Source organism: Streptopelia decaocto (genome assembly GCF_964273445.1).
Source record: "Streptopelia decaocto genome assembly, chromosome: 5".
Lineage (NCBI taxonomy): Eukaryota > Metazoa > Chordata > Aves > Columbiformes > Columbidae > Streptopelia > Streptopelia decaocto.
In genome coordinates, this window is record NC_138659.1 from 50,251,655 (window position 1) to 50,265,455 (window position 13,801).

Genomic DNA, 13,801 nt, shown 5'->3' on the forward strand with positions numbered 1-13,801 from the left:
AGTTAAAGCTCTGACCCAAGCAACAGATTCAAAACTAGAAAGAATACTGCCTAAGACTAACATAAGGACTCTACAAACAAATTACTGTCAGGCAAATTACAGGGTACATTTATTCTGTTACCATTTACCCACAGAACCTGCAGGCATACATGCTTTTCCTGGGACACAGGCAGGGCAGCTCACCTCAAAATAAAACCTTGTATCGCAGCATATGGACAACGATACTCTACTGAACAGAACTCTTCCTTGAGCATCAGTGAAAGAGAAATAGTATTCATTACCTGATATCTTCCTCATTTTCTGGGAAACTCCAGAAGGCGATTCGAAGCTGCAGTTGCTCAGGCACTGGAGGATAAACTTTCTCCACCACCTCGAATGGAATGTGAAATGCAACCTGTTTTGCAGACAGTTCCACCAATGGGATTACCAGCCCATCTAGCAAGACAAGAAACAAAATGCAATTAGCCATTCAGAGAACAAAACTAGGGACAGGCTAAAGAGATCGGAGCAGGGAGCCCTTCCACTTCCCCTCTTTTCTCACCAAGTTCAAGGACCAATTTTGATAAACAGTAAAAGGCAGTACATAAATTTTCTGAAGAATTGCTTGTGAGCTTAATGTTGGTTTTCAGCCCCCTAGGATATGGGTACACACTCCTAAAAAAAAAATCCTTCATCAGGAGAGCTACATTAGCTTACCAGACATCAGTGACTCAAATTTTGTCTCCTGACAAAACTAAAGCCATTTAGCAAGACTTAAGGTAATCAAATATTCTTCCCATATTTCTGTTAGAATATGGCAGCAACATCCTGTGAATGCCAGGTGATTACACCGAGAACTATTACAGTATGTATGTGTAAGAGAGCAATGGAAAGGTTATCCACGAAGCTTAGCATTGACTTGTTTGGCAACATTCAGTATTTGGCAGTTTACAGGATTTTAAATTCAATTAGCATTTGTTGTTTTATTCACCTCATCACTACCTTTCATATGATAGCTGTCTTTATGTTTCAAGTTCTTTACAGAAGCAACTGGGAATTCCCATGTTTGTACATGAGGAACTGAAGTCACCAAGAACTTTATACCAATACATTTAACCACTGCTTTTCTGCCAAACTAACCCCACTTTCTATGTTTTTAAGTGTAGATGAAGATTTATCATTAGGCCATAGAAGGCTTATGTTTGTGCTTTGCTCTGAGCTAGATTACACTCCATACAAACACCAGACCTGGCTTATCTGCAAGCACCTCAGTGCTTTACTGAGATCACCTCCTGACCCAGCTCTACCGATGCCTCAGTTCCCCCATCTTCCCAACCCCATTGCCAAGAGCCTAATTAATTCAGTTTCAGATATTCAATGTTATGTCTCTTCACCTCCCTAACCAGCTTCTAAAACACCACTGGAAGCCAAAATGTAAACCAATCTGGACCTCAGTATTCCCTCCCACTGGCCTCCAGGCAACACATCAAAGGCAAACTTAAGCCCTGGTGTCAGTAAGTGCTTTCTCACCCTCTGCCTAGAGCTGGGAACCAGAAAGGAGGGGAGAGGGATGTGAAAGTGCATGCACACAGCAAAGCAGCCAGCATCTCCCCTAGTACTGAGCAGACCTGTCAAAATGGAAGGATTGCACAAATATGGAAAGAAAATACAGTTTTCAAACATCCACATTCATGATTTTTTGATTGCAGTGAAATTAGATTCATTAGGCAGCATTCATTTCTCCCAGAGTCAGTCTTTTACTGGTAGGATTATTTCTCCATCATTAGTGACTTTTACTCTTTGTTATTGACAGAGCCTCTATTTTACAGTATTATAGTCCCATCCACAAATGTGAGAGCAGCAGATTATAAAATGAACAGCAATGGAAAAGTGGGGTGTCTTTCTCTACAGCTAGCAGATTAACAGGATTTTGGCAGAAAAGTAATCTAATTTCCATTTCTGACAATCAGAACAGGTGTAAAGCTTTCATCAAGCCTCCAGTAAAAGTTACTATTTTTAATTAGTCACAAAAAAAAAAAAAAAAAAAAAAATCACTGTTTTTAATTAGCGAAACACAGTCAACAGAAATATCATTGCTCCTACTACAGTAGTAATAGATACCACAGAAGGTCCAAACTGAGGCACTTTAATTCTTAAAATTACTCTGAGCAATGAAATTTCTTGTGGTTTTAACTGAACTTTTTGTAAAGAGGCACTTTATCTGAGTCTTTCATTACACAATACTAGAAACAAAACAACACCTCAACAACCTCTACACGACTCAAAAAAAGACTTCAGTACCAGGTGAAACACCTCCACATTCTTCAAAGAGCTGCAAGCCTGCAGCCTGGATGGTATTCCTTTTTACAGGAATTTGGTGCTGCGTTTGAAGTTTAGATCAGAAATCCTAAAGACAGACTGAGTTGACAAAAAAGCAGCAAAGGCAAATGCATTCTGCTTGTTATCCTACTAGTACACCTTACTCTTAAATATATTTTATTTTACTGTTGCAATGGACTAGGACACACATACAATCAGGTACTAGGTCTCAATGGTACTAGTAGAGTAACAGTGGTGCCAGGAGCAGTAGTACCACACTTGAAATTACCCCACAACCTCTCCATTACACAGCATGGTTGTTCCCTTTCAAGCTAAACTAAACTAGTTCAACAAAAATACTTTGACAAGTGTTACTGAAATTACATCTCCTGAGAAAACATTTCTTCCAAGTGGGAAGTACATGAGCCCCCCTCACCTGCTCCAGTGCAAGCCCAGTCCAAGTCAGCTTGATTCTAACTGTTTTACACAGGAAACTAAGGTAACACACTGACTTTGCATTGAACTCCTCAACTCTTCATCAGCTGTACTGTGTTAGCAGTAATCAGCAGGAGACAGGTGGTCAATTATCTGGCATTTCTGCCATAACCCACAGTCAGACATTCACAGCACATAGCAGAGACATTTTCAGAATGAGGTGAAAGCAGAAAAACCTGGTGGGGAAAAAATAATTTTAAAAGCAATAACCTTATTTGTAAGACCACGCATCTCTCTAAAACGCTGCATTTTCTATAAGGAAAAAGAGTCACAGGAAAGAATGGTAGAAGACAATGGAAAAATAAAAAATATTTTTCAATTATATTTTAAAGGCAGATGAATTCACAGTAGCTATCTTGGTACACAGTGTAAATACTAAAATTAAGAAGTTTAAATTCCCTACATTTCAAGGGAGTAGTCCCCTATGTAGCCAAGGTGAGAGAGGACATGACTCACAGCATCAGAGGGTCTTTCCTCATTAGGCCTCCTGGGAAGTCAGTTGGACAGTCTGAGTTAGGTGCTTAAATTAGATTCTGAATAGCCTCCTTTGTGTCCTGAACAAAGAGAGATCCACTCCTAAAGTTTATGTCTAGATACATATATACATGGTTGGTGGATTCATACCAACTTGTATCAAAAGGTATTATCAACAAACAGACAAAAGGTACTCTCAAGTACTATAATAAATATATTTTGAGCAAGAAGAAAAGGAAAAGTCTGCTAAGAAAAGGAGAAAGCATCACAGCTTCTACTCAGAAAGCAAAGATAAGGACAGCAAGGAAGATTGCAAATTTAATATAAAAATGATAGTGTAGTGAAATCAAAGATGTAATAGAAAAATTGACAGATCTGCAAGAGAAATCTATCTAAGGGAGAAAAACAACATCAAACTGTGAAGCAAAACTAGCAAGAATCATTGATTCCTCTTGGGAACATGATGACCCAAGCGGAACAAACAAAACATTTCAAGTCTTGGAAGAATAAAGTCACAGGCAAAGCACAAGCAACCTCAAGCAATTCTCATTTACAGGTTAACTGACTAGCAAAACCCAGGTCCAGAAGGGATTTCAAGAGTTGTCTAATCTATATCTACCTAAGAGGGCAACGTAGGGCAACGAAGATGATTAAGGAAGTGGAGCACCTCCCTTATGAAGAAAGGCTGAGGGAGCTGGGGCTCTTTAGTTTGGAGAAGAGGAGACTGAGGGGTGACCTTATTAATGTTTATAAATATATAAAGGGCGAGTGCCATGAGGATGGAGCCAGGATCTTCTTGGTGGCAAACAATGATAGGACAAGGGGTAATGGGATCAAGCTGGAACACAAGAGGTTCCACTTAAATTTGAGAAAAAACTTCTCAGTGAGGGTGACAGACACTGGAACAGGCTGCCCACGGGGGTTGTGGAGTCTCCTTCTCTGGAGACATTCAAAACCCGCCTGGACATGTTCCTGTGCGACCTCACCTAGGCGTTCCTGCTCCAGCAGGGGGATTGGACTAGATGATCTTTTGAGCTCCCTTCCAATCCCAAACATACTGTGATACTGTGATATTGTGAAGAGGCAGGATCAAGCATATCTAAACCATTCTGAATAAATCACATCTCATGTATTTACTGCCACATGGAATATACAGCTTTAATGAGGACTATCCTACCCTTCTTGCTACTGCTTTATGTGTATTACCGGTTTGATTTTTACAGTTGTTTTATAATAGCTAAAACTTTAGCATATACATAATTATTTCTGCTGAAAAAAAAAAAAAACACAACAGCAAAAACCCCCAACCCTGGAGAAGCCAACACAAGCTATGGACACAAACATGTACTTTCACCAGTGGAAACCATTTCTGTGACAGCAGGTCTTACTGACATAGGAATGCACACATAGCTACATTGCTTAACCTTTCCTGATACAGGCTAGGCTGTAACAAGTTGCAGCCAACAATTATTCATAAAAACAGATCATGTTCAAATCAAGCTATTATTCTGAGTTTTTGTGACAGACAAATAGAGAAGAAACTGCTTGAATAATCAGCAAAATAGGGGCCATGAGAACACCAAAGAGTTATTAAATGGAACTGAAACAAACCCAACTGGGCCAAGCACCGATATATTTGTTATCTAATTACATTATTTCCATTGGTTTACTTTCACGTGACACACTTGCCTAAAAATAAACTATACGTCCAAGTGAATAAATACAAATGCAAGGGAACACAGTCCAAAGACAGAATGTGCTGCTTTAGCCATACAAACCATAAGAAAAATGGCACGTTGACTGCATTATCTTTTTAGAGATAGAGTCTGCAGCTTTGATTTTATAGCTATCCCTGGTCCCCATCTCACGTTTCTCCTCAGTCCAAAATGTAACAGAGTGGAACAAAGGAATACAACTATACACAGAACAAGGAGATGAAGAAAAGTAAGTGAAGCATTTCTGATATCAAAAGCTGAAGTGAGAAGAACAGTAAAACTAGCACGAAATAAGCAGAGTGCAATTTTGACCAATGAAGGAGGTATGTGTGTGGGTATTATAAAACCTGGTTTACACATCTCATTTTAAAGTGGTAAATATTACACTTCTTTTTTACAGGATTTGCCATGTAGAAAAACAAATCCATCACTGTAGGATGCACTTTATTTCTGCTTATTTTAGTTAAGTGCCTACCAGTAAAATGCCCCTTGACTTCAGTCAGTGACATCTTGTCTCTCCGATATCCATTAAAACCAAAAAGTACTGAGAAGTCTCAAATGCAGGGAAGCAGAGCAAGTATTGCATTTAACCATAACATACCTAAATCAAAACTTCTCAAAAATACTTAGTTTCTTACTGTTATCTATTTTTATACATTCCCTTCTAAAATTCTGCTGTTGGTTTTACTTTATTCTCTCGTTCTTTTTTCATTTCTAGAAATTTACTCTCAGAATTGATGTCTTTAAGAAGTTCAGACCAGAGCAACATATCCCTCCACATCTCAATCTCTACAACAAACAACAGAAAACTTCACCTTTGTCTTGAAGTCTGTAATACTTGAAGATAAGTGCTCTGAATGTACTTTAAAAAATTCCCCAGGTAAATATTTCAAAATGAAACATAAGCTTTTTAATTAAAAATTTACTCTTCATTTCAAATAAATGAGATCCAAGATATTTAGGCCATTATTTATACTTCTTTATTTGTTCCTCTTCCATTTCACTGCATAATCAACATCCTATAAAAAGCAACATATGTGTATTTAAAAATAAAACTAGCCTCTGAACTGAGGATAAGACACATGGTATGTAACAGAAGCATCTTGCAAAAGTCTGAAAATAATATATTTTCTCTTCCTTCAAAAGCATTTCTCATACAAAGCTCCATCCACAAGGCTCACTAATTCTAGTTTTCTTTCCAAAGAACCATTCAGTTAAGAGCAGATCTGATTCAATGGGTCACAGACAAACTACAACCTGTCAGTTTTCTGTCCCATTAACATTTTGCCCAGGTAGACCGTAGCCCTACGAAGCCATCAGAAAGGGAATATCTTAAGAAGTGTTGAACTAATATACTTGAAGCCTATGTAAGCACTAAGGGTACATTTTTGTTCGCTTGCTGTTTTGTGGCTTTCAAGCACAAGGCTAGACATGAGGAAGTAGTTTTTTACAATGAGGGTGGTAGAATACTGGCACAGGTTGCCCAGAGAGGTGGTAGATGCCCCATCCCTACAAACAACCAAGGCCAGGCTGGCCAGGGCTCTGAGCAACCTGGTCTGGGTGAAGATGTCCCTGGTCATTGCAGGGGGGTTGGACTAGATGAGCTTTGAAGGTCCCTTCCACCCCAAACTATTCTATGATTCTAAGCACAGACTTGTGAGACGGGTAACTAATACCTGTCCCATACAATTTCCCAAATTTTAGGCAACATTATTAAAAAATACAGCACATGTATAATGCACTAGTACAGAATACATAGAGATGGTGGAATATTGAGAGCATCCTTGAACAGCCTTGGGATTACAATCTTGGGAGTAAATCAGACTAAGCACAATTAAATATAAGCTTCATAATGCAGCCACAAACAGGATAGCTATGTTTCCAAAGAGGTAAAGGAAACTTTCTCCATCTGAGTAGAAGAGATATTGTAGTCACTCTAGTCTCTGCCTTTAAGACTTGGAACACATGAAAACTTTACCCCAAACATATGAAGTACTGAACCACAACCACCAAGCTCCAGAAGGAAACTAAATACTTAACATAAAAAAGCAACTGAAATAGCTAACATAATTTTAAACGGAGAGAAAGAACATACAAGCACTCAAAAGAACAGAAGTATTCACTTTTAAACACCCTTGTCAAAATGTTACAAAGTTAGGGGAGGGGGGATTTAGGATAAAAAAAATCAAACTAAATTGAACAACATAAGAAACTTCTGCTGTAAAATCTCACAGATGAACTGCTGGAGGAGTTATGAACCCGTACTATGTAGTAAAAGAAAGATAAGCTAGCCAAGAGTAGACTATCTAATAAAGTACATTAGATAATAAAGAAAAAATCTCATCCAAGATGGTCTCCTTCAGGCCTGTATTCTGATTCTTATAATTAGGAACTCATTTCACTTCAAAAAATCACCACTCTCCAGATTGTAGATGATGTTTCTGAATGAGGCTGGTGTCCACACACACACACATCACAGATTGCTCCAGCACAACCAGAGCTAATGAGCGCTCTTAAAACAGCCCAGCAGACATGCCAAGTACTGAACAGGCAGCAAGAGTGAACTTTTCTTGCCCCAAATACAAGAGGAGGAACCAAAGTGGCAAGCTGAGGGGCAAGGACCCAAGGTAGAAGCAACACTGCAGTGTTGGATCCTGACACCTGAACAGACACATGGAGCTGCCCCCTGCAACCAGTCCTGGTCCAACGAGAATGAAGCATCTGAAAAGCTGAAGACAGAACGTAATAGTCAAGCACGGACTGCTAGCTGTCTTCAACTAGTATTCCTCTGCTTCAGATTAATAACTCCATGCCATCTTACAGAGGGTGGAAAAAACCCACACTGTTCCTTGTAAAAAAAAAACAAGCAAACCACAGTACTACTAAAAAGTAGGAGTTTATTTTGCTTTTACAGATCATGGAAACAGATGCGAAGATACATGTTTTCTGGTTCCTCAACTATTCAAGCAGTATAAGTTTTAAGAAAATAAGCAACTCCTTTACACTGGAACACCTGCTGTACCAAGTCAGAACAAGGTTTCAGCTATTGTTCTGAGATACTACCCACTCCAAAACAATTCCCTGCAAAACACCTCAGCGTTCACAAAGTCACCTGCAACAACACATGGAGAACAGTAGCTTTTGGTGGAATTCATCTATGCGAGTTTTTCACACACTGTGACAGACCAAGAAGGTTAGATAAAACAAGAATAAGTATCAAGTGATGGAGAAAGGATGCTACAAATGCTGCTGCTGATTGCCTGTTAATCAAGCTTGCTCAGAAAAGATGACGGGAGAGAGTATTGTGACTCGAGGGCTCCATTGGTTTTGTTTTCTCTCAATGTTTTTCTATTTTTAAAATGTCCACATACCCATAACAGGCTAGCAAGTGCAGCTAAACTGACAAAAAAACAGCAAAGACAGGGCACTCTAATACAATCATCAGGTATTTCAGGCAGTTAGCCACAGAAAAAACTTTACAAATATGGGTTTCTCCTCTAGGGTTGCACAGCAGGATGATACTCTTGCTACACAGGAATGAAAAAAAAATATATATATATACACACACACACACACATAAACACACTTTTTACAGCTGAAAGCATAACCCTAGAGAGAACTAAGTGAACAAAAAACTGGCAAAATGCACCACAGAACAAATTAAGATTCATTTAGAATCACTAGTACATTTATATTTTTCTGTCCATGCAATTCACCTGTTAAATTTGCACGACCCTTCTCACTTCCTGTAATAGTGCAGAACTCTCAGGAAGGAAACTTATCAACTAAATATGGGGGGGTTAAATTTAGGAACATGTCTGCTTTTCTTGTTTGCTGTTTTCTTCTTCCTCCTCCACTGCTACTACCCCTGCAAGGTTACTAACAGTATTAAAACCCTAATGGGATCTGTGTTTACAACACTTTCTTATACCTCTTATTTCCCCACCTAGAGTTATACAACTCTATCTGGATCCCATAACCATTTTGCAGCAGTGAAATTACACTGAGAATAATGTTACAGGGTAGTAAATGCGGAGATATACAAGATCACGTTGAAAGTGAAAAGAAGGACAGGGGGGTGGGGGAGCGAGGGGGATGACTGCATCAGCCCTAAGCCACAGAATGACATTTTTATGTGCAAAACAGTCAAGAAGACAAATAAGCAACAGAACTTTCTCATTAGCATTTACTGGATAAAACTGACGAGATCCATAGCCAAAAACCGTTAAAAATACAAATCCCAGATGGGCAGATTACAGTCCAGAATTGGAAACCTCACGCTTAACTGACAAACTGCAGCAACGATTACTACACAAATTCCGTTAGAACCATCATAATAACATTTTAAGAATGGTGCTTTTAAAAATCAATTTAATCCAATACAAAAAGGTTAGTTTTATCACAGGAGGGTGTCCAAATCACCCCCAGCATCTCTGCCATCTACAGCCAGAGCCATAGCACACAGTCAAATCTCAGCTCAATTTGACTTCTGAAAATTGTTCAACGCTATATCACAAACAGCTCATACATGTACGTCAAACTATTTAATGGATCAAACTATCTTTTTGCTGCTGTATATACATTTCCCTTCAAAATGAAAGAAGTATATTATTTGGTCAACTGCACAAACACATCCTGACACCGTGACTTCTGTTCCCGTGATTAAGACATTTCAGAAAAGCAAGAATTAGTTTCTTCTATAAGGCAGACCTTAAAATACATCAAAAGATCAAAAACTAATACTCATTTTTTATTTTGCACACAAGCCCTGTAGATTTCCAGAATACAATACTAAATCACATTGTGGATTCAGAGTGGATGTGGCTTTCTGTGGTTTGGGGGGGAGGTTGGTTTGGTTGGTTTTGGTGGTTCTTCGTTGTTGTTTGTTTGGGTTTGGGGTTTTGTTGTTGGGGTTTTTTGGGGGGGGGTTAAGTATCAGTAATTATAAACCTGTTAAGGCTTACAGTTCCCCTTCTGGTCAGCTGAAGTATTAAAAAAAACCATTTCTGACAAACCCATTTGATCATGCTTTTCTACATGCACCCTCTGCACATGTACAGAGCTAAAAAAAATTTTTAAACAAAACAAAAAAACCCCAACTTTTGTTAAAGAATCTGAGCACCTAACACCAGAGGGACCCCACAGACTCAGCTCAACTCCTGCTGTTTCAATATTAGACTAAGTTTAAAAGTATTTTATCTTTATGTTATTATTTTTAAAGTTAAAACCTTTAAATCATACAGTATTTGACTATTATCCCAACTCCTGGTGATACCTCCACAAGATTTTGTCAGGCATAAGAAAGCCCCACAAAAAGAAATCTGGTGAGACTTTATAATGCTAAGCAAGAACCGATCAGAGAACTAAAACACAGAAGATGCAAGATGTGTGTGTCAGGTTCAAGAGCCCTAACCCACCAAGAGTTTAAATCAGTCAGAGTATGCCAGAAATCCCACAACTATGTCCCAGCCTTCCCTATGGTAATTCAGCATTTCTTCCTGTTAGCAAAAAAAACTTCTACCAGCAGCAAAATCTTGTACTGCTGTATAAAGTGGTCACGATCTAAATACAGAAAGGCTTTCTTTGAGATGCTTTAGTTCCCAATGCCCCTTTCCTTCAAAGCTAAGGCAATGTTGAAACAAGCAAGCAGACACAGCGAACAGTAGGGGTTCTTTTGTCAGCCTGCTTAGCACACGCTAACCCATGCAGTATTTACTTGCCCAGAATTTCTAGAGACTGGGGGGAAATGGTTTCTTTTTCTTGCCACACTCTCTCCAGATGAGACTTCTCCCCTGAGAAGCAGACCCCCCAGCCCTGTGCCACAACCGATGAGAACCCGAGACACGTGGGGAGTGAGTTCTACCTCTTTTGGCTGCCAGAGCAGATACTCAGATCACCTTGTCAGACAATCCAAATACACCTGTGTTTGGAATCTTCCACAGAACCATTCAGAAACATTCTCTCATCCCACAAAACATCAGTGTCTTCCATAATCCTACCGCAACAACAGCCAGCAGGGATCCTGTTACTCTTTATCACAACTTAATCAAAAGGGAGAAATTACAATTTAACCAAGTAATGTGATCCTGGCATTAGCAGGGGAAATCTGGGGTGTACATGAAGATGGAGGCAAACTTGGATGGAGCTGCTTGCTTCTACCCCTCCTCACTTCATCTGCGGTTTCCTGGGGCAGCAAGAACACTTCCAGAAGCAAAACATCTGAAGGAATTCTCTCTTCAAAGTGGCATGAGATGTTAAGAAGAAAAATAACCACCCTGTCATGTTATTCCTCCTTTCGTGCCTGGTAAACATGACTGAAGAGTTTCAATATGCCCAAGTAAATTTTAATTGTCAAGCAGATATGCCCCTGTGTGATCATTCCTCAAAGGTCCTCTTGCAATTAGTAGAAAGAAAAAGAGCTGCACATCTGAATTTTTTTTTTCTGCACTCCAAAGGTCAGCTGGTTGAAGAACAGATTTCCCTTCTTTCCTTACAAATTTGTCTTCCTTATGTCCTTAAAGCATCATAGCTACAACACTTACTATATTAGAGATCAGATCTCTAGAAAAATCACTCGAATCAAGTCTTCAGAACTTCAGGACAAGGCAAAGGTGGAAAGCTACAAGTTATATTTGGTAACCAAAAAGATGTTTGATAGGGAAGGGGAGGGAAATAAAGATTAAACCAAAATCTATTATTTGGTTTCATAACTCCAGGACAGAAACACCAGCACATTCCTCCATCACTAATTCCTAAGACACCAGTCACCTAAGTTCTGCTTCACAGTTCACATAAGATTTTATTGCAAACACCTACTATGTACCCACAGAAAACATCTGCTGTAAGCAAATGTCAGAATCCCTCCAAATACAAGTAAAATCCAGATCAGAAAGAAAATATGTATTTTGCATTTAACTCTATTGCTTCTCCTATGCAATACCCATGAAAATCTTCTGCACAAGCTGTGCTGATGAAACTGGAGTATTCGATGTTATGTTGATGCCTTATGCCAGATGAGATCTATTTGTCTCCTCATAAGCTCTGCATCTCAAGAGCAAAATGTCAGTAAGCTCTTTTCTCAGCTCTCACCCACTCTAACATGATTGTGATCCCAAAACTGTAATACCAGCATTAGGCAGGCAATGCAGCATTCACAACTTGACAACCTTCTCTGGAAATTCAGACAAGAAAATTCTTAATCCAAACACCCTTCCATTTCCCTCCCTAAAAAAAGAATTCATTTCAAAAAAAGAGCAGCCTGGGCAAGCAACCGACAGCTGTTAGAAATCATGAAATGAACAGCAGATTTTTGTAAAGCAAGACAGACAGTGCTACCAAACACTGTATTTCATGCCAGTGTTGGCCAAAGTTTCATGACAAATTGGGCAGCTTGCATTCAGAATAACTCTACAGCTGATGAAGCAGATCAGCTTCAGGCAAGTAATTTCCCCTGCACTGTTACTCCTCGCTCCCTCAGCCCATGCAGAAAGCATGCGGCATAACCGGGATTGTGCATTCAGAGCACAGACAGCAAACAGCTCCCGTCTCCTGAAAGGAAGGCTCGGTGCTACCAGTCATCCCCGCTTCTGCCCCATGCAAGGTATTTTAAAAGCCCAGAATTCAAAATAATTTCCAGTGGCCAATGACCCAAAAAAAAGACAACAACAACAAAAAAGCTACAAAGACCAACAGAGACCAGATATTTGTCTGAATGCAGGCAAGGGAACATAAACAGAAATCAAAAAGTCAGACTACATCACAGCTGAGCATCAATCTCTATCAAGAAGTACTGATACGTTTCCAAACACGGAAAGGAAGTAATACAACCACCATGCAACCTCTGTTATTTAATGTGCTGCTCTTTACCATTAGTATCCATCCTTAAGTATTACATGCAAAATTAATCTCTAGCCAGCTTTTTTCCTGTGTCTAAATCCCACAGCAGTATCACTTGGCCTCCAAACAAATGCACCGGCAAACACTGAACAGCTGCATTACTGAGCATATCAGAATGAGATCAAGCCAATTTTGTGGGGGCTGATGGGAACGTTATTGTCTGAAAATAATACATCAAGGATAAGGCATTCTCACCTCTGTGTTAAAAAATAATTAATTAAACATCTGTCAGGAACCCAAAGAAGATACCGCCTCTTAACATCACCAACAGAAAACCATTAGAGGTTTACAAATCTGTTTCATAGACAGAGGAGTTAAAATAAGCTAGATAACTAAATGATTTTGAAAAAATCTTGCCTGACTCCTTATTTTTATCTCCTTTGGTTTTGTAAAAATCTCCCCAAATCTAACCCCAGGTCTATGGCTTTATGGAAGGTTACAGAGCCCACTTGGAGATGCCCCTCAATTGTAGGTTCTCGCTCCGCAGTTGAAAGGTCCAGCACAGAAGCCCCCAACCAGCCTGAACAGCAGCTTCCAAAGCCGGCAGCCCCAGCCCTCCTCAAGCTTTCACCCCACAGCAATTACATTTCCTCCCACTCAAAGTAGGGCATCTGCCTGATCATTTCTTGGTATCCTATGGCTGGAAAAAGTTCCTCCCTATCAAGAAATCGATTCTCTTCCATTTCCCCCTTGTCACCTATGGAGAGAACAAAAAGGGAGAAACAAAACTGAATACCAAGGATGAAACGATCAGAGAGCTACAGAACATTTACAGATGTGTGACTAATAACAAGCACATCTATCATTTTCAGTGCACAAAAGTAAAAACAATAGCAGCACTGGAAAGCTGTGAGGCACTGATTAACTACAGTCCATTGCATCAATTTGCTTAGGCAAATGCCGTAATTTCTCCGAAGATCTCG

At 39.5% G+C, this 13,801-nt stretch overlaps 1 protein-coding gene across 4 annotated transcripts in view; it reads right to left on the reverse strand.

Moving 5' to 3' along the window:
- Positions 1–13,801, reverse strand: part of ZSWIM8 (zinc finger SWIM-type containing 8) — a 60,955-nt gene that overhangs the window by 36,706 nt on the left and 10,448 nt on the right. For all 4 annotated transcript variants that reach the window (XM_082054493.1, XM_082054492.1, XM_082054490.1 and 1 more), the window contains exon 2: positions 282–435. In XM_082054493.1, the coding sequence (XP_081910619.1) occupies positions 282–435 (154 nt within the window). The remainder of the gene's footprint in view (positions 1–281; positions 436–13,801) is intronic.